Source organism: Heterocephalus glaber, unplaced genomic scaffold (genome assembly GCF_053883595.1).
Source record: "Heterocephalus glaber isolate CG9 unplaced genomic scaffold, H.glaber_assembly_v1.0 deba00001472, whole genome shotgun sequence".
Classification (NCBI taxonomy): Eukaryota; Metazoa; Chordata; class Mammalia; order Rodentia; family Bathyergidae; genus Heterocephalus; species Heterocephalus glaber.
Genome location: NW_028258315.1, coordinates 85,874,397 through 85,897,032, shown reverse-complemented (window position 1 = coordinate 85,897,032; position 22,636 = coordinate 85,874,397). Strand labels below are relative to the sequence as shown.

Below are 22,636 nucleotides of genomic sequence, written 5' to 3'. Positions count from 1 at the left end.
CTGCAGGTACTGACCTGAGCCTTGTTATGTGCTGGGCCTGTGTTTGATCTCAGCTGATTTAGAGATGCCTTATATGCAGCTCTGACCTCGGGAGGCTTGTGATCTATGTGGTGGAAAGACATGCTGATGAGTTATTTATGCTTATACATGCTAAATACAATAAGGTGAACATTAAATTGATGGGGAGTATTTGCGTAGGACTTGGTAGAGCTGAGAGCGTGGTGCATGCTGCATGTTCTAGGCTGAGTTTGGGTGGTGGGGAGGAGAAGCTCAAGTTAATATGAGTTACATAAGCCTTTTGGCACTTTTTTAAGCGCCACTTTTGTGGTGGTGCTGGGGATTGAACCCAGGGCCTTGAGCATGCTAGATGAGCATTCTACCTCTGAGCTACATCCCCAGCCTCCTTGAAAGCTTTTGAGCTAGGGAATAACTCAGGTTGGAACATCAGCAATATTCACATCTTGGCTGCTTTGAGAGACTCAAGAAGGAAGCCAATATAGCGCTGCACATGAAAAGATGAAATTCTAGGCTAGGGCGAAGATGATCAAGGGAGGGAAAAGGCAGGCAGCATTCAGTTAGGGACAGAATGCTATGAAGAGTCAAAGTTCGTGTGTTTGTATATTAATTGAAAATGGATTTGACCAGGTTCACTCACTCCAGGAGGGGTCCAGCTGAAACCCTGCTGAAGAGAAGCTGATTTGTAGGGCTCCAGGAAAGCAGGGCAGCCTTCTCTGTCTCTGCTTTCCGTTTCCCAGTTCAAAGCACCACATTCAAGTGCCAGGAATTATTCAAGAATATGGAGGATTTAATTCTGCAGATAAGAGAAGTTTACTGTTGGGATAATGCCAACAGACAATTAGGGGCCAGGGTAACCTGGGTTTGAATCCTGACTCAGTTTCTTTTCTTTTTTCTTTTTTTTTTCTTCTATTTTTGGTTGTGGTACTAGGGTTTGAACCCTGAGCCTTTATACTGAGCTACATTCCCAGGCCTGTTTATTTATTTAATTAGAGATGAAGGCTCACTAAGTTGCCCAGGCTGAGTTCAAACTTGTGAATCCTCCTGCCTCACCCTCTAAATGCTGGAATTACAGTTGTGCACTACCACACCGGGCCCCTATCTAGGTAATCTTGAGCAAGTATCAAACCTTTCAGTTTCCTCATCTGCAAAGTGAAGGATAACACATGGGCTGTTGTTAGCTGTGGGGGTAGAGATGGGAGCCTGGGGTGAGGGTGACGCAGCTCTATCGGGGAAGTGGGAGAAGGAATGGGGAAGGAGGAGAACTTGTAGGAGAGGCAGGAGAGGACGTGAAGAGTTCAGTGGTAGCTGTCTCAGGCAAGGAGAGTGTGTCAGGATGGAAAGTACCAAATTCAGAGAGGCAAGGGAGGGTGGGAACTGAGACTAGACCCTGAGTATGGTTCTTCAGGAGAGTGGAAGCCAGGTTACCTGTGGTTAAGGAGAGATCAAGAAAATAAGAAGGGCTGGGGATTTAGCTCAGTGGTTTCACCGCCTTCTGCGCAAGCATAAGGACCCAAGTTTGATCCCCAGTACCAAAAAAAAAATAAAACAAGATTCTGTAGGCTAAGGAAGAGCTAATCCCACCAGTAGAGGAAGGGATAGTAGGTTAGATTTTTTAAAAAAGCTTGAAGATAGTATTTAAGTTAGGTTTGCACTCACAGTGTAATGGACAGGATAGGAAGTATATGTAGTATATGTAGTACAAGCCCATCACCCTGTGGAGTTCCTTGTCATCCATGTAAAGTCCCCCAGGAGCTGTACCGTGCCCACTCTGCAAGCTCCTGTGCAGCAACACTAGTGCTGTGGCAACATATATATTATTAATAAAGTGTAAGATACAATGTAAAACAATAACAATTTTAATGCAGAAAACACCATAACACTATTTACTATGGACCAGCAGCATTAAGATGTGCTTTTTGTATATTATCTCAATTAGTCCTCACAACAATCCTGTGAGTTTAAAGGTGTCATTTTCATTCTGTAGCTGAGAGGGGCTAGGTAACTTGGCCAGAGTCACACAGCTTATAAGTGGTAGAGCCAGGATCAAATACCAGGTGGTCTGGCTACATGACCCATATTGTTACCAACCGTACCCTGGTGCTGCTGTTATTTTGTGGCTGAATTGCTTAGGATGAACCAGTGAGATTTGTCTGATGAAACAGGAAGGTACTGGAAAGAGGAAAGGTGTACATGAAGGAAAGGACTGGTGGTTGCTGATAGAGTAGTGTTTCAGAGGGTTCGGAACTGGGATCAAGAGTACAGGTAGAGGGGCAGGCATGAAAAATCCCACTTGCTGTCTGAGAGGAGAAAGAAGATTGGCAACCAGTACAAAGAAAGAGGCAAGGAATTTTGCAGGTGAAAGAAAAAGTAGACAATTTTAGGAGCTATTTTGAGGTAAAGGAGACCACCATCCATCAGGAGAATTATTCTCGTGGGCTTTTAAAGGTACTCTCTCACGGATAGTTTGATTAGACCTAGTAGACCTTCGGAGAAAAGGGCCAAAATGAGTTAGCATTGCGGTGGGAGGTTCATTGACCTTGACATTTCCACTGTGGCCTTTGGTGGAGCTGTGAACAAAGCTCCACAGCTATGAGAGGATCATATTTTGGTCAATTGCTGTGGATTTGATTTGCTGCCACAAGTGGAGCCGAACAAAAGTAGGAGGTTAAGGAAAGAGTCATGTTCTTTCTTCCCCACTTGTGAAGATGTCCCACATTTAGGGAAGGAAGAGAAGCCCAAGACAGATGAAAGAATGGATGAAGTAGAGACATTGTGAATTTGAGAGTTGCTGAGGAAGAAATCAGATAATGCCATTTAGAGTGTATCTCTTGGACTATCTGTAGGGAAGAGCTGTTTTTGTTTTAAGTTGTGAATTGTTTATATTTTGTAAAATATAGTAAAAGACATGAGGATAAATGCAATTTTTCTATTATTAGATCCAACAAACACACAGTTACTCTGTAAAATTGCTAACAGAGGTTCTAAGTGCTTTCTTTTAATTTCTGAAATGAGCTCCTTATACACCGAGAAGCACACAGTGGGCCTCACTCCGCCTGGCACCCCTGGAGACTCGATGCTGGCAGGACTGCTTACAGGTTCCAGACCCTGAGCTCTTTCCAGAGTGCTTAACCCAGGGCCTTGCACATGACGGGTACTCCTCCAGTACATGCCGCTTAATCCTTGTAAGAGATGATTTTTGTATGCAGAATAAGATTAGTATAGCAAGTTTCTCAAAATTAAAATATGTTCACCTGCTAGTGGGTAGAATCAAAGCAAAGTGTGCTTTACCTTGTTTGGCAATTTCAAACACCTTTATAGGTTAAAAAAAACCTTAGTTCCCAGGAAGCCATCATCTATCACTCCTGCTCTGTGTGCACTAACCTGAGCCCCAGCTCATCTCTGCCTCCAGGTTGTGGCAGCAGCTAAGGTGTGTGGAGCTGCCAGTGAGTCACCGTTGGTGAAGAGCCTCCGCTTGCTTATTGCTGATAAAGATTTTTCCTTTAAAGCTGGCCAGTGGTAAGTGGCTTTTCTGTTTTCCAAGGGTGTATTTTTAGGAAAGTGCTCTCAAATGGAAGGGACTACTGTATATTTTCTTCGAGAAAGAACTTCCGTGGCTAGCTGTTCCCCAGGAGGAGAATTCTAGGTAATTTCCATTCACGGTGGGCCTTTTCTGACATGAAGAATCTGATTCCTTGTTTGGCCTGAGCCCATCAGCCCCCTCCCTCAGCCATATATGAAAATTTCTTTGAGTCTTTCAATTTCAATCAAAGCAGCTAGTTCTGGTCCAGGGAACCAGCAGCACTGGTAATTATGTTCTGCAGGAATGCTTGCTAATAGAACATACTGCAGTAATCTAATCTGCTTGACTTATGTGTTGCTGAGGATTTGTACATTTCTAAAAATCAGTTATCTTTGTGTCTAATACAGAGAAGACAAAGTAGTCTGAAAAGAATAACCCACTATGTCAGACAGGGCTGACCATCCTCTCACCTGAATTCCTGTATCACTCATACCTTGCCTGGGTTGAGTGTGAATATTTTGCTTAATTTATTTTCAGGATTCCCCAGTCAGGTCCATTCCTCCCCCCCCCCCCCCCCCCCCCCACACTGTAAGTCTGTCCCATTCAGCTCTGAGGACTCATCAGTATGCTGACAGGCTCACAGCCCAGCTGTCCCACTCTTTCTCCGAATGGCCTCACTGAGCTGCAATTCAAGTTGAATTGTAAATAAAGCAACTTGTATTTCCTAAGGAAAGGTGTGTTTGGGTGTGTGTGTGCTTTATTTAAATAAAGCATTCATTTCTCAATGAATTTCTGGCATGTCAATCTTGGTAGTATTTCTTAGGAGTCACAACTAATTTTGGCAGTCCATCTGGAAATGTGGTTTTGTTAGGAGGAGGGTGTGTGATAATAGCAAGTGTGATAATAGCAAGAGTTAGCAGTCTTGTGTTAATAGTTTGCCTTTGAATTTAGAACTAGAAAACAAGATGCTGATTGCAATAATTTGTGTTTGTGAAGCAATTTACTGCAATTTTTGCACATGTTCAGTGATACATATTAAATGCATTTTGGCAGTTTTAGGGGTGGGCAACATATTTACCCTTCAAAAATGGTTTAGCAGTTATTACATTGAAAAGTGGAAACTTTAATTGTAATGATCTGTTTTCCCTCGTTTCTCTTCTGTGGAAGTGTTTGTATCCTGTGCACAGTATTGTCTCTGAATTCTGCCAAGATTCAGACCCCTGTCTCCTGCATAGAAAAGCCTGGTGTTGGGTATACTGCTGTCACCACAGTGTGCCTGCAAGTGTGTTAGCACTTACAGACTGCTATTACCTGATGAGGAAAATGTCATCAGTCCCTGGTGATAGAGAAATGGGGCCTGTTGTGCTTCTCAGAATTATTCCCATTGGTGAATGGACTTGGTCTTTTCACTGAGCTGAGGACAGGTTTTAGCATGTGTCCAGCTCTTGCTTCAGGGGTCAGGCTAGGGAGTGGTGATGATTGGCTGGTTAGCAGTACCCTTTTTCCACTAGCGTGGGTCTGCACTTATTCCTTGCCCCTGAGCCTTCCCCTTTTGAAAGATTGCACTCTTGCTGTTGGCTTATTTTGTAGCTCTAGGGGTTGTGAGTTCCTTTGAATATTTTACTTGATAGTCACAGGATGGGCATTTTGCTTAGGTTGGTGGTGTCCACCTGTTCCGTACGGTTGCTGGGATGGCTTTGTGCTCTAGGGTGTGGATCAGCAGCTTTGGAGAGCAGGGTGAGGGTTAGGAAGAGAGGGAGTTGGGCTGTGCCTGGTGTGCAGCCTGTAGTTTGGATTATCAGAGCGGAGAGCTGCTGTCTGTAAAGGAGAGGACGCTCTTAGGCTCATCTCTGGGACAAGACATTGGGCCATGGTTCCACATCTCTGAATTTTTGACTGGTGGTTTCCTCTGACACCTGTCAGCCTTTCAGGATGAGGTTCCAGACCCAACTGTAAGTAAATAAAAGAGTGCTATCTGTGACCAGTTGGAGATCTGGCCTCAGCTCTACAGGTAGACTCCTTCAACACAGGCCTGAAGTGAGGTCTAGAGGGCCCTTGTTGCACTGCAGTGGTCTTACTGGGCTCTCTCAAGGGGACTGGTCCCTGTACCTGGAAGCCAGTTCCTAGAACTCTAGCAGTCAAACCCAGAGAAAAAGGCAAAAGAGGAAACCACCTCAAAAACATCATGTGAGCAGGCCAAAACCTTGGGTTCTTTTCATCAGTGGGCATGTACCACTTAGCAGCTAGCTCTTTGGTAAGATCTGCTTTTTACCTTGTCAGAATTCCTTTTCCCTGGAGGTGGGAAGAACATGCCATTAACAGTCCTTAGGCATGAATAGTCCTTAGGCAGCTGCCCTCTTCCAGTGTGGGCTCGTTGCCTGTCCCCCGCAATGGCTGCACTGCTGTGGGCGGGATCCATCCCAGGCATGAGGCCGAGTGGCCTCCTGTTCTCTAGACTGCCTGGCTTACATGCTTGTGGCTCTGTCTGCGCTGGGGGGAGCATCTGCATCTCTCTGGGCTTCAGTTTTCACCTCATTAAAGAGGGAGCAGTAGTACTCCTATTTGGGGGGATATTTAAAGTGTTCACCACAATACCTAATGTTAACTTTATTAATTTGGTTGTCATTAGAATTTCACTCAGGCAGGCAGCTCCCCTGTGCTGGTGAGACCGAGGGGACAAGTTCAATACTTCGCTCCTTGGTCAGTTTCTGTTCAGTGAAGCTGTTGGTTGGAAGAGTGGCGGGCCAAGGTGAAGTGGGTGAATGGACCTCACCACTGTGATGCCTCCGACACTGCACTGTGCTTAGTTCACGCTGACTGAGCAGAGGCTGCCCCCTGAGGGGAGGCGAGGCCAAGATGCTTTCTTAGGGTGAACAGCTTAGGAGAGCTAAATTAGGGAAATAAGACTATGCCTATTCTGGAGCAAGGCCACTCTGTGTGTAGATAGTGTGTGACCTACATAGCCGCATGCAGCAGCCCTCACTTTCACACAATCACTTGTAGACAGCATTGCATTCCTTGGCTCTTCGTTCAGACTCTGTCTTCCGTTGTATTCTGTAGCATTTAAAATCTGGTTTAAGTAACATGTGCTCTGTGAAGTCTTGATTCCTCCACTCTTAGTACAAGTAACTACTACATCCTGTTCCTCTCTAAGCAGATTTTATTATAGATTTTGATTGTTACGTACTTGCTAATTTTTCTCTCATTAAGGTGGGTTCATTGAAAGCAGGAACAAGGAATCCGTGGTGGTTGTACCTTCTACAAGTACCTCAGTTCACTAACTTCATTTATTTGATTTTGGAAAAGATGGCCACGTTTGTGTTTGTGTGGGAGAGGTGGCCACGGTTGTGTTTGTCTCCCAATGCAGAGTTCACAAACGAAAACAAAATTTTGCCAAATGCTTCTGTTTGTGAACTAAATTGTTTGCAAACAAAAGCGTTCATGAACCAAGGCACCACTGTACCTTGGTGCCTGTCCATGGAGGCAGGTGCTTGCCATTGTGTTTGCACAGGTGAATGAGTGAGGAGCTCTGAGTGTTGAGGCAGAGAACTAGAGTTTGGACTCGTACAATACAGCATTGTCATTTAGCCCTGGTTTGCATCCTGCTGCGTGCTAGGCACTGGGGCTACCTCTGTAGACAGGACTGGTGCCTGCAGTGTCAGGGTTGGCTGTGGATGTGCCAGCGACGGCATGCCTGGACTCTTCAGTTCTGCATAGGTGCAGTAGGGGCCTCCGCGCATGGCTCCCAGGGCACAAATCCTGCAAAGGTGTTTTTAAAGGTGGTTTTTGGTCAGTTTTATGAAATACATATTGTTAATGTTTTTCTTAATATGTTCAGATGGGCCTTTTAATATAATTTGAATTGTTCAGTATCAGGCAGTTTTTTTTCTGAAGATGGCTTTTCAGAGTTATACTAGAGAAGAGGGTTCCTGCCTTTCACTTGAGGAAGAGGTCTTTATCAGCATTGCACAGGAGAGGGCACTGTAGTTCAGGAGATGAAGCAGCAAAAATAGCTCAATGATTTATTTTTCAAACATGGAAATAGTGGAGATTTTGTATGTTTCCTGATAGCATATAGCAACAGTATTAATAATCTTTTGTCTTCTCTGAAATTAAAGGTTAGTATTCATGAGAAAGTCCAGTGAAAGTGGGTGGAAGTAAGCTAGGGACCTTTTCTGGAGCACTTCCAATCCAGAGCTGGTTTAAAGACTATAATAATAAGTAAATATTTAAGGCCATAGATTGAAGGAAAATATATTTTAAGGTGATAGATCTAACCAGTAAAGAACATCTTATGCTTTTCAGAGACGTCTGCATGGAAGACGGTAACTGGGGAGAGATGATACTTTTTGCTCCTTTGTGGCAGAGAAACAACTAAAATGGATGTTTACATCCCCTAGATATGGGGTTGAGAATTTTTTGTGGTGCTAAGTTGTAGTACATTTTTCTTTTGTGGGTATATGTCCAGATTTGTTGCAATGCCTTTAAATTCTTACCCCTTCCCCCCCAAAAAAGTTTCTGAGGGCTTCAAACTTGGGAGAGTTCTAGAGTATTAAGAATGTGATTAGAAGAAAAGAAAGTAATAATAAGCTTTTCAGAACTCAGGTCATGTTAGCCTGTTTAAATTTGGCAAATACCAGTGAAAGAGATTTTGTTGCTATTGGTTTGGTTTAGTTTGGTTTGGTTTAGTTTGGTTTGATTTGAGACATCTCACTGTGCAGTTCAGACTATACTTGAACTCAGTATGTAGCCAAGGCTGGCCTCAAATTCATGGTGATCCTCCTGCTTCAGCCTTCCAAGTGCTGGGATTATAGGTATACGCCAGCATACCTGGCAATTGCCATTGTTTTTTAAAGAATAATTTTACTGAGATTTAATTTACATGTAAAATTCACTTAAAGTATCCAGTTTACTAGATTTTATTACACTCAGAGTTGTGCAGCCATCATCATAATCCAAATTTTAGGACATTTTTATAAATTTACATCAGTTATTCTCTCCCCATCTTCCCACCCCATAGACAACTATTGATCTACTGTCTGTCTCTTTGGATTTGCCTAATCTGGATATTTTATATAAGTGGAATCATATGATTAAATCTCAGTAAAATAATTCTTTCATTTAACGTAATTCTAAGGTGTATCTGTGTTGTAGCGTGTATCATACTTCATTCCATTGTATAGCTGTACCATATTTATCCATTATCTCATGGACAGTTTAGATTTTTTACACTTTGGGGCTATTATGAATAATGCTGCTATGAACATTGGTGTTCATGTTTTTGAGTGGACATATATTTTCAGTTGTCGTGGATATAAACCCAGGAGTGGAATTGTAGGCCATATGATAACTCTGTTTAACATTTTCATGCACTGCCAACTTGCATTTTAAAGTGGCTATATCATTTGATCAGAAATCTGTGAGAGTTTGTTTCTCCAGATCCTCACCAACACTTGGCTATTGTTTATCTTTTGTGTGTGGATTTGATTATCATTTCGCTAATGACTAGTGATATTGCACATCTTTTTATGTGATTATTAGCTATTTATGTATCTTCTTTGAAAAATGTTAATTAAAACCCTTTGCTCATTTTAAAATTTGGGTTGTCTTTATTACTGAGTTGGAATTTGTGTAAGCTGTGAATTTAAGTTCCTTAAAGGAAAAAATTATCTTTTAACTTTTCTTTTTCCTTCCTAGCTACTAGGGATTGAACCCAAGTCCTGTGCACTGAGCTACATCTCCAGCCTTTATCATAAGACAGGGTCTTGTTAAGTTGCCCAGAGTGGGCTCAAACTTAAGATCTTCCTGCTTCAGCCTCCCAGGGAGCTACAGTTACAGGGATGTGCCATTGGACCCTGCTTGTTTTGGTTTTTTTTTTCTTTTACCATTGTGGTTTGGTATCAAAACTAAAATATCATTGCCAGTGTAGTGTTTTCTTCTAGGAGTTTATTGTTTTGGTCCTTATTTAAATTGATGTTCATTTTTACTTAATTTTTATATATGATAAAAAGTATAGGTATAACTTCACTATTTTGCATGTAGATATTCAGTTGTCCTAGTACCATTTGCTGAATAAACTTTCTTGGCACCTTTGTCAAAAATCAATTGACCATAAATTTTTCTGGACTCGTAAATATTTTATTTTGATCTGTATGTCTATCCTTATATTATACGAGTACCACAATGTCTTCATTACTCTAGCTTTTTAGTAACTTTTGAAATCGGGAGATAAGTCTTCCAAATTTATTCTTTTACAAGATTCTGGTTTCCTTCAATTTTCCATAAGAAATTTTTTTTTTGGTACTGGGGATCGAACTTGGGACCTTGCACTTTCGAGGCAGTCGCCGGAACCACTGAGCTAAATCCCCAGCCCCCCATATGAACTTTTTTTTATATGAACTTTTTGATCAAGTTGTCAGTTTATACAAGAAACCAGCTGGTGTTTTGGTAGGTACTGCATTGAGTCAGTAGGTAAATTTGAACAATATTGCCATCTTAAAAACATTAACTCTTCTAATTCATGAACATGGGATATCTTTCCATTTATTTGGCTCTTTAAGTTTTTTTCAACCTTGTTTAAAAATTTTCAGTGTACAAGTCTTACAGTGTTTTTGTTGATTATATTCTTTTTATGCTATTATAAATGAATTTTTTTCTAAATTTCACAATTGGAATTTTCACTGCTAGTGCAGAGAAGAAATACTGAGTTTTGTATACTAATCTTGTGTTCTGCAATCTTGTTTGAATTTGTTTATTAATGTCTTTTCAGTGAATTGCTGGGATTTTCTGTGTATGAGCTCATGCCTTTCCTGCTGTAATTGGAATGCGTTTTGTTTCACTCTCTTGCTTTCACTGGCTAGAACCTAGTTCAGTGTTGAGTAGAAAGTGGTAGGAGTAGACATCCTTGCCTCGTTCCAAGGAGAAAATGTTCCACCTTTTGCCATTAAGTTTGATGTCAGTTGTGGGTCTTTTATAGATGGCCCCTATTGTGTTGAAAAAGTTCTCCTACTTTCTTGAGTGTTTTCATCATGAATGTTGTATTTTATCAAATGCCTTTTCTGTATCTAGTAAGATATTTATATGGGTTTTATTTTGTATTCTACTGATATTATATTGATTGATTTTCAAATGTTAAACTAACCTTGTATTCCTGGGAGTTTTGTGTCTTTATTCAGAAGGGAAATTTGCCCGTAATTTCCTTGCAATATCTTTGCCTAGTGTTGCTATCAGGGTAACAGTGACTTGGAAAGTGTTTCCTTCTGTTTTTGGAAGAGTTTGTGAAGGATAAATATTCTTTAAATGTTCTCACCAGCAATGCCATCTGGACCTGAGCTTTTCTTTGTGTGAATTTTAAAATTACTAATTCAGTCCTTTAATTTCTTAGGGGTCTGTTGATATTTTCTGTTTCTCCTTGAGTCACAGTTGGTAGTTTATATCTTTTTAGAAATATATGCATTTTATCTAAGTAAACTAATTTTTGGTATACAATTCATAAGATTCCTTTATACTCTGTTTTTGTAAGGCTGGTGATAGTGGCCCCTTTTCTGTTAATTTTTAGTATTTTTTCTTTTTTCTTCATCTGACTAAAGTTTTGTCAGTTTTGCTTACCCTGTTGCCTTTTTAAAAATTATTTTAGCAGTAATCATTTATTTGCCTTTCCTTTTAGGATTGATTTCTTCATCCCAGGAGTCTCTGTGGTTGGTGGGTTTTCAATATGCTCCAGTCCCAGACTGCTAGAAAAAGAGAGGATGATAGAATTGGCAGTGAAATATGCAAACCACCCTCCTGCTCTCTGGATTCACAATGAGGTGAACAACTACCTAGAGATTTGGCATGTCTGCCTCCCACAAGATTTCTCTTGGGCTCCCTTGATGCACTTAAAAAACCTGGTATTGAGTATAAAAGGTACATGTTCACACAGAGCTTCTCAGAAAGGGTAAAGAAGCAGAATCTTTTTGATACATTAAGTATGACTGAAAAGGACTGGGATTTGGAAATATTTTGTCTTACCAAATCAAAATTCAGTAGAATACTTTGTGTGAAGTAAAGCATTTTGCATTTTATGTAAGTTTTTGAAAATTGGCTTTGTTATGTAAAAGGTAAATTGAATTATTTAGTGTAAATGTCGTAACTAAAGGAAATTAGCATTCTGTCTAGAATTTGCAGGGGAAATAATTTCTGATTACATAATACTGCTGGTGCCCAGAGATGGGCACATATAAACCCACGGTGTTCTTTATTTCAGTTCTTGTTGATCTCTTCATGTGGGATTCTGAGAGGGAATCCAAATTTAGTGTTAATAACTCATGCTTTATTATAGGGCTCAACACAAATCCTACATAAGCTGGCCGTCATTACCAGCTAGAACTCTGGTAACAAAAAAATGGACTCATGTGAGTTATCATCTTAGTTTTTGACCCTGGTCATCTTTTCACTGCCATGCTCTTTATTACTAGTGTGCCTTCTGATGTACCAACAACCTCCATGGCATTAAAGGTGTTTTCTTACCTCCTTCACCAAAAAGAAATGTCCTAGTACAAATATGGCTTCAGAAATTCAGGATTGTCTACTTCTTTTCCTGGAAACTATTGAGTCAACAAAAGAAAACAGAAAACAAAAATTTTTAAAGGTTGCAGAGAATTGTTTGTATGGGAGTCACATGGGGATAAGTAGAGGAGAGAGGTCAAGAGGACAACAGTAGTAGATCTCATAGAGCACCAAAACAGTGTGTATGTGAATGGGCTGGGACCTATATGCCTTGTTTGCAAAAGAAAGTGTGGAAACATGGTTGAATTTAGTGGCTGTAGAAGTCCCACATGGATGCGGTTTGGTTCAGCTCGGAGGGCACACAAAGAATCAACAGACAGGCCATATTTATAGGAGCAACTATGCCCTTGAAATGGCTGAGAGAGCTTTTGTGTTGTGAAAACCGGCTAGCTTAGGATACTCTTTTGGCCCATTTCTCTATAGGACCATCTTCTAAGTAGTTGGTCTCTAAAAAAAATGAGTTTATCTCAATCTCATGAAAAAAATTAAAGAAGATAGGAGTAAATAGTTAACTGTGTTCATGAGCTGGGAGACTCAAGATAGTAAAGAAGTTAGTTTTTTAATTGATTTATAATAACACTAATCAAAATCTTTTTTTTTCCCCATTAAGTTTATTGGTACATTTTAGGTATAAAATACAGTTACATTCATCATTGGGATCTTGTACCTTTACATGAGTCTCTTAGTTCTTATTTTTTTCCCCTTCCCTTACCCTCCCTTCACCCCCTTCACCCTTCCCTATTTGCAAAGACCTTGTTTCCATTTTTTTTCCTCTTCTCATACTTTTTCCTTTCCCTTTTTTCCCTTCCCCTACCCCTCACAATTCCCCTGCTCTTTTAGACCTTTTCTTCCTGTTACACAATATCAATTATAGATTTTTTAAATTACAATATTAAGATCTAGGAAACATTACCACAGATTTTACAGAATTTAAAAGGATATAGAAAGCATATTACAAAAATCTTTTTTGAAATAAATTTGACAACTTCTAAGAAGTACCTTGGAAGACGAATTAATGAAACTAACTCTGGAGGAAATATAAAATTTGAATAGCACCTATTAAAGAAAGTATATTCCTAGCTTGAAAACCTACCTATATGACAACAGCAGGCTCATAAACATTTTAACTGATAAATGATATCAAACAATTAAAGCAGAAAAAAGAAGGAACACTTCTCCCCTCATTTTAGGAAATCAACATTGTGCTAATCCTAAAACTGGATAAAGATAATAGAAGAAAAAAGTATGAACATAGATAGAAATTTGTTTAACAAAACAAACTATTAAAAGTGAGATCTGGCAGTATGTAGAAAGTGGTTTTGTTATAGAGATGGCAGTGTTGGTTCAGCATTGGAAGATCCACCCCCCCAAAAGTCATCATTTTAACAGAGGAAAGGAAAAAAAGCCATATGATCCTGTCACTACTTGGAGAAAAAGTATTGGACTAAATTCTACAGCTGTTCATGGTAAAAGCTATCAGGAGACTAGAACAGAACTTTCTCAACAGATTAAAGACATGTACTTCATACTTCCAGTGAGAATGCCTTATATAAATGGAGAAGATACAATGCTTTCTCCTTAAGGTGGGGAACAAGGGCAGATATGCTTACTCTTCATCTGTTCATTAAACTTTGAAACATAGGCCCAGACCAAAATAGTCTGGCAATAAAATGACACAATTAGGATAGGATTGGCAAGGTAGTAGCAAAATCTTTATATGTAGATGAAATGATCATCTACAGAGAAAATACTAAGAAATCTCTAGGAGCCCCTAGAATTTGTACTTGAATTTAGCAGGATTAGAAAACACAAGGTATATATAAAAATTCAGGTCTGTGTATACTTGCTATAAATGAAGAATTGGATATTGAAATTTAAAAGTTATGTAGGAATACAAAGGACCTAGAAAAGTTAAAAACAAAAACAGTGTTGGAAGACGTTTAGTACCTAATTTTAAAACTTCTTCTAAAGCTACCATAATCAAGGCAGTGTTGGTGTAAGGAAAGACATAGATCATTGGAATAAAACAGAATCTAGAAATAGAACCACACATATATGGTCGACTGAGTTTTGAAAGATTATTTAACATTAGCATTTTATAGAATATAAACTCAATTCAAGAGGTGAGGAAGAGAATAGTATTTTATATACGGATACCAGGTGTTCTAGTGCCATCGTTTACTAATTAAAATCTTAAGTGTTTTTATAACTATAGACAAGTGATTTTAAACTTTATATAGAAAAGAAGGAACCAGAATAGCTAAAACAATTTTGAAAAATAAAAATGAGAAGGAATCACATTATTCAAATTTAAGATTAAAGCAACAGTAATCAAAATAGTGGGATATTGAAAGGAATAGACATACAGATAAATAGATCAGAATGTAGCATTTGGAAATAGAGTGACAGGCTGGGTGTGGTGGCATGCGCCTATAATCCCAGCTCTCTGGAAGGTGAGGCAGAAGGTTTGCCATGAGTTCAAGGCCAGCCTGAATTGAAAAAAAAGAAAATAGAAATAGACTGACTTGGCAGAGCTGCTAAAGAAGTTCTGGAAAGAGCATAGCATTTTCAACAAATAGTGCTAAAATAATTGTACATCTATATGCAAAAAAGAAAGTAGCTTTAACCTAAACTGCATATTTTATATTCAGAATTAACTTGAAATGGTTTGTAATCTAAATATAAAACATGAAACTATGAAAGTTCTAGAAGAAAACAGGAAATAATTGGAACTTGAGGATAGGCAAAAAATTATTAGACATGACACCAAAAGCCAGATCTATAAAAGAAAAAAATGATATATAGGAGGACTTGGTTAAAATTAAAACTTTTCCTATAAGACTGTTGGGGGTGTTGTTTTTGATTTGAGGCACAGTCTCCCTATGTAGTTCAGGCTGGCCTTGAACTCACTGTAGCCCGGCTGGCCTCAAACTCATGTTGATCCTCCTGCCTCAGCCTCCCGAGTGCTGGGATTACAGGTGTGTGTACCCACACCCGAACTTTGTAAGACTGTTAACAGAATTAAAAAATAAACTATAGACTAGGAGAAAGTATTTGTAAATTTAGATACTCAGGAAAGGATTTACATCCAGAACATAAAATCTCAATGTCAACCAAAAGAAGAGAAGCAACGTAATTTTTTAGAATGGACAAAGGCCAGGGACAGTGGTGCACACCTTTAAGCTCAACTACTTGGGAGGCTGAGGCAAGATTGCAAGTTTGAGGCCAGCCTGGGCTACTTAGTGAGACCATGTCTCAAAATAAAAATGGAATAAAAAATGGCTAGGGAGTATCCAGTGGTAGACCATTCTTGGGTTCAATCCCCAGTGCCGTGCCCCCCCCCACAAAGAGCAAAGTATCAGATACTTCACTAAAAAAGGGACTATGGTTGTCAGATAATGAAAAGATGTTCAGTGTCAGTGATCACAAGAGAGATACAGATTACAATGATATGTACTAGAATATATTTTTCTGTTCCATTAGAATAACTAAAATTGAAAATACAGTATCAGGTGCTGGTGAGGATGTAGAGCAACTAAAACTCTCATAATTTGCTAATATTGCTAGCAGAAGTGCAAGACAGTATAATCTAGCCATTCTGGAAAACATTTGAGAGTTTCATATAAAGTTAAACATTTATCACATGACCCAGCAGTATCATTCCTGAGTTTAGTGTAGAGAAATGAAAGCTATGTCCATATAAAAACTTAACATGAATGTTTATAGCAGTTCTATTTGTAAATATCAAAAACTAGAAACAACTCAGATGTTCCCCAATAGGAGAATGGATAAACTGATACATTCATGGACTCAGCAATAAAGAGGGATGAGCTCGTGATGCAAACAGCAACTTAGGTGAATCTCGGAGGCATCAGGTTTAGTGAAAAAAGGTGGCCTCAAAGGTTACTACTGTACAATCCCATTTATGCCACATTCTGAAAGACAAAAGTAATGATGGGAAACAGATCAGGGTTGGGAATAGGAAAGCAGCGTGCATAAAGGAATGTCAGAGTTTTTGGGGGGCGGGTGGAGCTCTTTTTTCTTAACAGTACTTTGCACTAAGCTACATCCTCAGCCCCCTCCTCTTTTAACTTTGAGATGGGTCTCACCAAGTTCCCGTGCTGGGCTTGAACTTGCAGTCCATCTGCTTCAGGTTTCTACAGTGCTGGCATTACGGGCACATGCCACTATGCCCTGTGGAACTATTCTATATCTTGATTTTGATGACAGTTAACATAGATCTACACATGTGTTAAAATTCAGAGATGTATGCCAAAAATACCACAATAAGATAATTTAAATTTTAATTTATAGAGGCATAAAAATATATTCTTGTATATTGTCCTGTCATTGTGTCTGTTCAGGAAAACCCCAGGTGCTTGCTTGCGTTGGCATTTCCGTCATAAATGTATCCTGTCGCAGTTTATCCTCTCACTTCTGGGTCTCCTTTAGTACGGCCTCAGCTGCCTCATTCCTTTTAAAATTCTCTGTAGATTTTCAACCCATAACTGCCCATAGGCTGCTCTCTCAGCCTCTAAATTATGCCACTCGGCTGGGACCAACAAGATATCCACATGCCCTTGTCAGATTCAAAGTGAGCATAGGTACGCTAGTTCCTGGTGCCAGAAGTGTGCGCGTGCACACACACACCCCCACCCCATCCTGCAGTTGTTCTTAGCCTGCCACGTGACCTGACCTGGTCCTGGTCCACGGCTCCCTGCTTGGTTTCATGCCTCATTGGCATTTCAATGAAGGAACTTACTCTTAGAGGCTGTAGAATATCGGAAAGTGGCATTGCCTGAATGCACATCCTAATTGTAGTGCCTGCTCTACTCTGCCCAGTGGGAGTTGCAAACAGCCTTTATGAAGTCAGATTTTTCTTGGAACCATTTTCAGGTGGCTATTTTCCTCCTGAGGATTTTCTTATTAAGCTATTAGATTGGACAATAGAGGCACGTGAGTGTCTGGGTGGCAGCAGGCTGCTCTGTTGGGACATGGGATAAAGTGCCATAAACGTCTTCCTTTATTTCATTGCTTTGGCTCAAACCCCTGGCAGGGTAAGGGTTTTTAGACAGCTATTGTGTGCTCAGCTCCAGTTGCTGTGGAAAGGTTATTTCACACAGAAAATCTATACTCAGATTTGATACATTGCTATGTAATTGAAGGTAATGTCCTTTTATTTACCTACATATCCTACATAGTGCTTTGAGTTTTGTGTCATGCTACCCTGGCAATTTTTATTGATCAGCAAAAGACAAAAGTAGCTTTTGATTCTTCCCAGATGTTAGCAAATTAGAAGATAGATCTACTGAGGATTATTTTGTCGCTAAAGAGAATACAGCTTTCTGGGGTATTATCCTTCCCAGGGGCACATTTTCTTGCCAACTTGGGGTAGAACATATTCTACTTTCTAAAAATAATAATCTCAGGGCTTTCTTTGTTGTCATTACTAAGTATATATGCCAAAGATGGCCATTGGAGAAAATTCTCATTTCAGTCTTTTTATGCTAACAAGGAGATTTTATGCTAACGGTCTCTTTTATGCTATAGACAAGGAGATTTATATAAAGCAAGCAAGAGGGGTAGAGGAAGGATGTAGGAAGATGAAATCCATTGTCATTCCTAGGCAGAGCCTCTTGTGTCTTAGATTCTATTTCCAAGGCTTGAAGGAGCATTTTAAAGCACTTGGGTAGCCAGTGCAGTCATCCCTAGATTTTAGTTATTCCTAACCAAAGGCTCTCTTGCTGCTAATTTCTTTTGTCAAAATGAAAACCCACTTAGTATCATTCTTGAAACAATCCCCTACATATTTAAAATAGTTAAGTCCAGTCATGTTTCCCCCAGAAAAAGGATTTCCATTCTTTTAAGAGTTCTTAACCTTGGGCCGGGGATTTAGCTCAGTGGTTTTGCCACCTGCTGCGCAAGCACAAGGACCCGAGTTTGATCCCCAGTATCAAAAAAAAAAAAGAGTTCCTAACCAAAAAGTACCTATTTTGTGAATTCAGATAACTTTCTTTTTTTTTTTTTTTTTACTAAGTTTGACTTGTCTAAGTTTAGAGCTTCAAATTAAATTACTGTCTGAAAGTGCTTATTACTCACCTGGAATGTGTAAATGCCAAGGGTTTGGTCCTCAAAAAAGTATGTGCTATGTTATTTCTTAGGAGGGAGTTCATTTAGTTGCTTTAGGCCAGGAATATGTAATGGCACAAACCTATCTTTGCTCTTACTGTGAATTTCTTTATTGTTGGATTGGATAGAAGGAAGCAGACATGCCCACACTTTTTCTTCTTTGACTAAAATGCCCTCTTATCCAAAACATGATCCCAGTGAGGAGTTTTCCCCCAGTGTGTGATTTAAGGCCCATAGCAACCCTGTGAAGCAGGGTGGCCAGGTGCTATTACCCATTTTCAGGCAGCAAGAGGCTCAGAGAAGTGAGGAGGACTTGCTGGATCTCTTATTTTTAATCTTTTATGATTAAAGTTCAGTCTTTTCATACCTAAATCAGTGTTTTTCTCCAGAACAAGTTCACCCTGTCAGATCCAATCCCCCCTTTCTAGAACCATCCTGAAATGAAATTCATAGTTAATAGACTATATACTTTAAAAACTGTAATTCTCTCAAGTATAATAAAAAGGAAAAGTAATAGAAAGTGATCTTTATTCAAAGAATATTTCAATATATAAATCTGGGATGTTTCTAAAGAAGATAGATTGAAGCTGTTAGGTAGTTGTTCCTAAGCATAGAATCATCCTGAATACATGGTCTACAGATGCAGAAGATGCAGGTTTGTTGTGTGTGACAGAAGGACACACATGCCACCAGCTGGATATGGTTTTCCAGAGCAGTGAATATGCTTGGTAAAGTTCTGAACAAAGCCAAGCATAGTAAATCTATACAGGGTTACATTCTGGAAAATTTAGAGCAAAATAGGCTATTTATTTATGAAAAGTTAGAATCTAGTCTGAGATCATTACAATCCAGCCTTCACCTACATGAACAACCCATGGGCCATTCAGAAGTTGTTGTCAAAGCAGTCCTCTATATTACAGATAATGGTATGGTGGCAAGCCAGCTCCTTGAATGAAGAAAACACTTGTTTGTATCATTGCTGATCTCTGTGTGGTAAAAACTCCCACAGTTGCTCATTTCAAACTACCAATAGATACTAGCTCACAGAATTTCTGCAGACTTAACCATCAGCTTAGTAGGAGCCAGCTCCAGGAAACCACTAATTCTGTGGGATATGTAGCATCTCTGGCCCCTGCCTTCTAAACACCACTTAGGTTTCCCAAATCATTTTAACAACCAAAGAATGTTGCCACAAGTTTCCATAATAACCCAGTAGGGGCAGTATTGCTGCATCAAGAACCAGTGCGTTCAACTTTGGTGACATTTCTGGTGTAATGACCTCACCAAACAGGTGCTTTACCTGAGTGAGTCTATGTGGGACTCACTCCTAGTGTGAAGCCTCTAGGTGCCTGTTCTGGCTGCTCCAGGAAGAAGAGAACAGTGTTGGACAGAAGCACTGTGCTGGTCTGAGCCTGTAGAGCTGATCAGGCTGTGCTCTGCTGGGGAGAGGGAGGGGGCCCAGTACTCACCCGTCTCAGCCCTGATGAGCCACGGCAGCCAGATCATGACACGTGGCTCATCCCGTTTCTCTCAGCCTTGATGAGAAAAATGCCACTCAGATGAAGGACACCCATATTCCATAGCTGTCCCCTGCTGGAGTTCATTACCACTTTTGTCAACTGATTTCATCACCCGAGAAGTCAACAGATAGTAAAATCACTGATACAAGTCACCTTTCCTCAGAACTGGTATAGATGTGCAGTAAGGATCACAAAGGTGGGGCAGCAAGTGGCCTGAATAATGGACAAGTGGAGTCAATTCACAGTACCTTGAGAAAATTGAGAGCAAGCTGCAAAGATACTCCTAAATACTGATACAAATACAGAAGTTGGTTTTATTAAAGTAGAACATTTGGTTTAAGACCTGTGCTACAAAGGACTAAAGGATCTTTTTTTTCCTACCGTAGTGTGCACTTGACGCTGAAGTGGCTGTGAGAGTGGGTGGAGAGTTCTTCTTTGACCCTCAGCCCACAGATCCCCCCAGAAACCTCGTGTTGATTGCAGGAGGAGTCGGAATTAACCCCCTGCTTTCCATCCTGAAGTACTCAGCAGATCTTCACCGAGAGTGGGCAAACAAAAGAAGTGGATGTGAGATAGGAACAATAAAACTATTCTACAGTGCAAAGAATACTAGCGAACTCTTGTTTAAGGTACGAGGTCGAATGTATGTTTTATAGTTTGCTGTAGGCAAACTTGTATAATGGTATTATCCACAAAAATGTCTTATCTAGGTTCTGATTTCTCTGCAAAAATTTAGACAAAAGGCTTGGCAAGGCTTTATCATGTTCAAATGAGAATTAACCAACACATCTTACCCAGGACAAATAAAACTGCTAGTGTTGAGGCTCCAAGTGTAGTGACAAGGTAAAGTGGATTTTGATGGGATGGAATCTGGAGGTTAGGTGAACAGGAAAGTCACTATGACCCCCAGATCCTGGAAGGAGTCAAGAGACCCACAAGTTGGCTCGTCTGTCACAGAAGTAGGTGAGGTACAGATAGTCTGGACCCAGCTGGGTAAATGAAACCCCCCTCAGTTGCATCTGTTGAAACTAAGTACATTCAACAGAGAAAGCTTTCACTCAGGACTGCTTAGCAGCTGCAGAAATGAACAAAAGAATAGAAACAGTTAAAAGACACAACTGTGGTCAGTGAAACTGCTGCTTAATTGCCAATGCTTGAGAAAAAGGAAAAAGAAAAAACTCCCGGAGAGTTAGTAATATGCTTGTTAGCATATTCAGATTTCAATTAAAGCCAAATAGCCCTCTGTACTCTGAATGCTCTGGCCTGCTAGGCTGCAAACAATATCTCCCTAAGTAGAGAGTAAGAGCAGCAGACGTGTGCAGAATGGGAGTTGAGGTTTGGCGTCAGTGGTTAATGCACATCTGTTTTGATTTTTTAAAATTGTAGTGTGACCAAATATGTTTGACATTCCAGGAAAATATCCTTGATTTAGTAAATGAATTTCCTGAGAAGATTGCATGCAGTTTGCATGTTACAAAACAGACTACACAAATCAGTGCAGAACTTAGGCCATACATCACAGGTGAGTCCCCTAAAGATATTTTGATTATCTCCAGGCAGTTATTTGGTGGACATGCCAGTTGGTTGAGCATAGATGCTTTATTGGTGGGAGTTGCTGGCTGGGATTGTCAGTACTAGGGGAATTGAGAGATGATTCATCATGGAAAAACAAGGAAATACTTAGCTGGATTTACTTATTATATACAGACTTTCTACTGCCCATATTAATTTTTCACATTTTTAAGCAGGCCTTTGCGTCACTGCTATATTGTGCTTACAAAAAATTTATATTCCAACCTTGGGTGAATCGATTGCATTTGCTAGTAATAGTCATTTAAGTTACTCTGGGTTTCCCATTTTGAAGGGTTTTATAAAACTTTATTTATAGAATACTTTGCGTATTTGTTTTGCTGAAGGCACTTTTGCCTCTCCATCAAACACCAGTAAGCTAGCTGGTTTGCTCTCCAGAGTACATTACGGTTAGCTTACCACTTTGCTTGCTGGAAGCTTAAGAAGCCCTGAGACACTCTGGGCTTGATTTCCTACAAATAAACACTGTTGTCAAATTGTGCCTACTGCCTCTTCATTTCAGGATACAAACATCTCTGGCTTAATTTGGGATTTTCTATTTTTTGGTAGAAGGAAGAATAACGGAGGAGCAGATAAAAGATCATATTTCAAATGAGACTTTATTCTATATTTGTGGTCCACCTCCAATGACGGACTTTTTCTCCAAGCAACTAGAAAACAACCATGTTCCCAGAGAACACATTTGCTTTGAGAAGTGGTGGTAGGGAGCGGGCAGAGGCATAAAGAAGACATGAGACCCACTCAAGAGAGTAAGAGGTATTTTATATCATTTGTGATGAGGTGGATTTACCTCCACCTGAGTTGTTTTAGTTTTTTGAAAGCTGTGAACTAAGTGACCAGCTGGAGGATAAAATAAAAGCTAGCTAACAGACTCAAAGGATAAGCTTTCTGTAAAGACCTCCTTGATCAACATATGTTTTACTGTATGGGTTTTTTTCGATTGATAACAATTTGACTCATGAGGTGCCTTGAATTGGTCAATACAGATTTTATTTTGCCATTAGGGAAAAAAGTTATGTATACATAGAGAGTACACCAAAAAAATGTACACACACTTCAGTCGGAAAGCTAATGGCCACCGCTTTGAGCACCTCTTATAATTGTAGAGGCCAACGATAACGTGCATTAATCTCATGATGTCTTGATAAATTTAGTGTTAAGGTATCTATACACATTTTACTTTTCCTGATGTGTATGTTTTTTGACTCTCTTGTGCTTGTGTGCTCTTTTATTTATTTATTTATTTATATATATATATGCACACACACACATATATTTGATCATAGGAAATTGTGGATTTTTGTGTGAATCC

General features: G+C 39.8%; 1 protein-coding gene across 7 annotated transcripts in view; it reads left to right on the top strand.

Moving 5' to 3' along the window:
* Positions 1-22,236, top strand: part of Oxnad1 (oxidoreductase NAD binding domain containing 1) — a 38,696-nt gene extending 16,460 nt beyond the window's left edge. For all 7 annotated transcript variants that reach the window (XM_021243939.2, XM_021243938.2, XM_004864256.3 and 4 more), the window contains 5 exons: positions 3,428-3,534; positions 11,205-11,346; positions 20,121-20,363; positions 21,148-21,256; positions 21,874-22,236. In XM_021243939.2, the coding sequence (XP_021099598.1) occupies positions 3,428-3,534; positions 11,205-11,346; positions 20,121-20,363; positions 21,148-21,256; positions 21,874-22,028 (756 nt within the window). In that variant the 3' untranslated portion in view covers positions 22,029-22,236. The remainder of the gene's footprint in view (positions 1-3,427; positions 3,535-11,204; positions 11,347-20,120; positions 20,364-21,147; positions 21,257-21,873) is intronic.
* Positions 22,237-22,636: the final 400 nt, after the last annotated feature.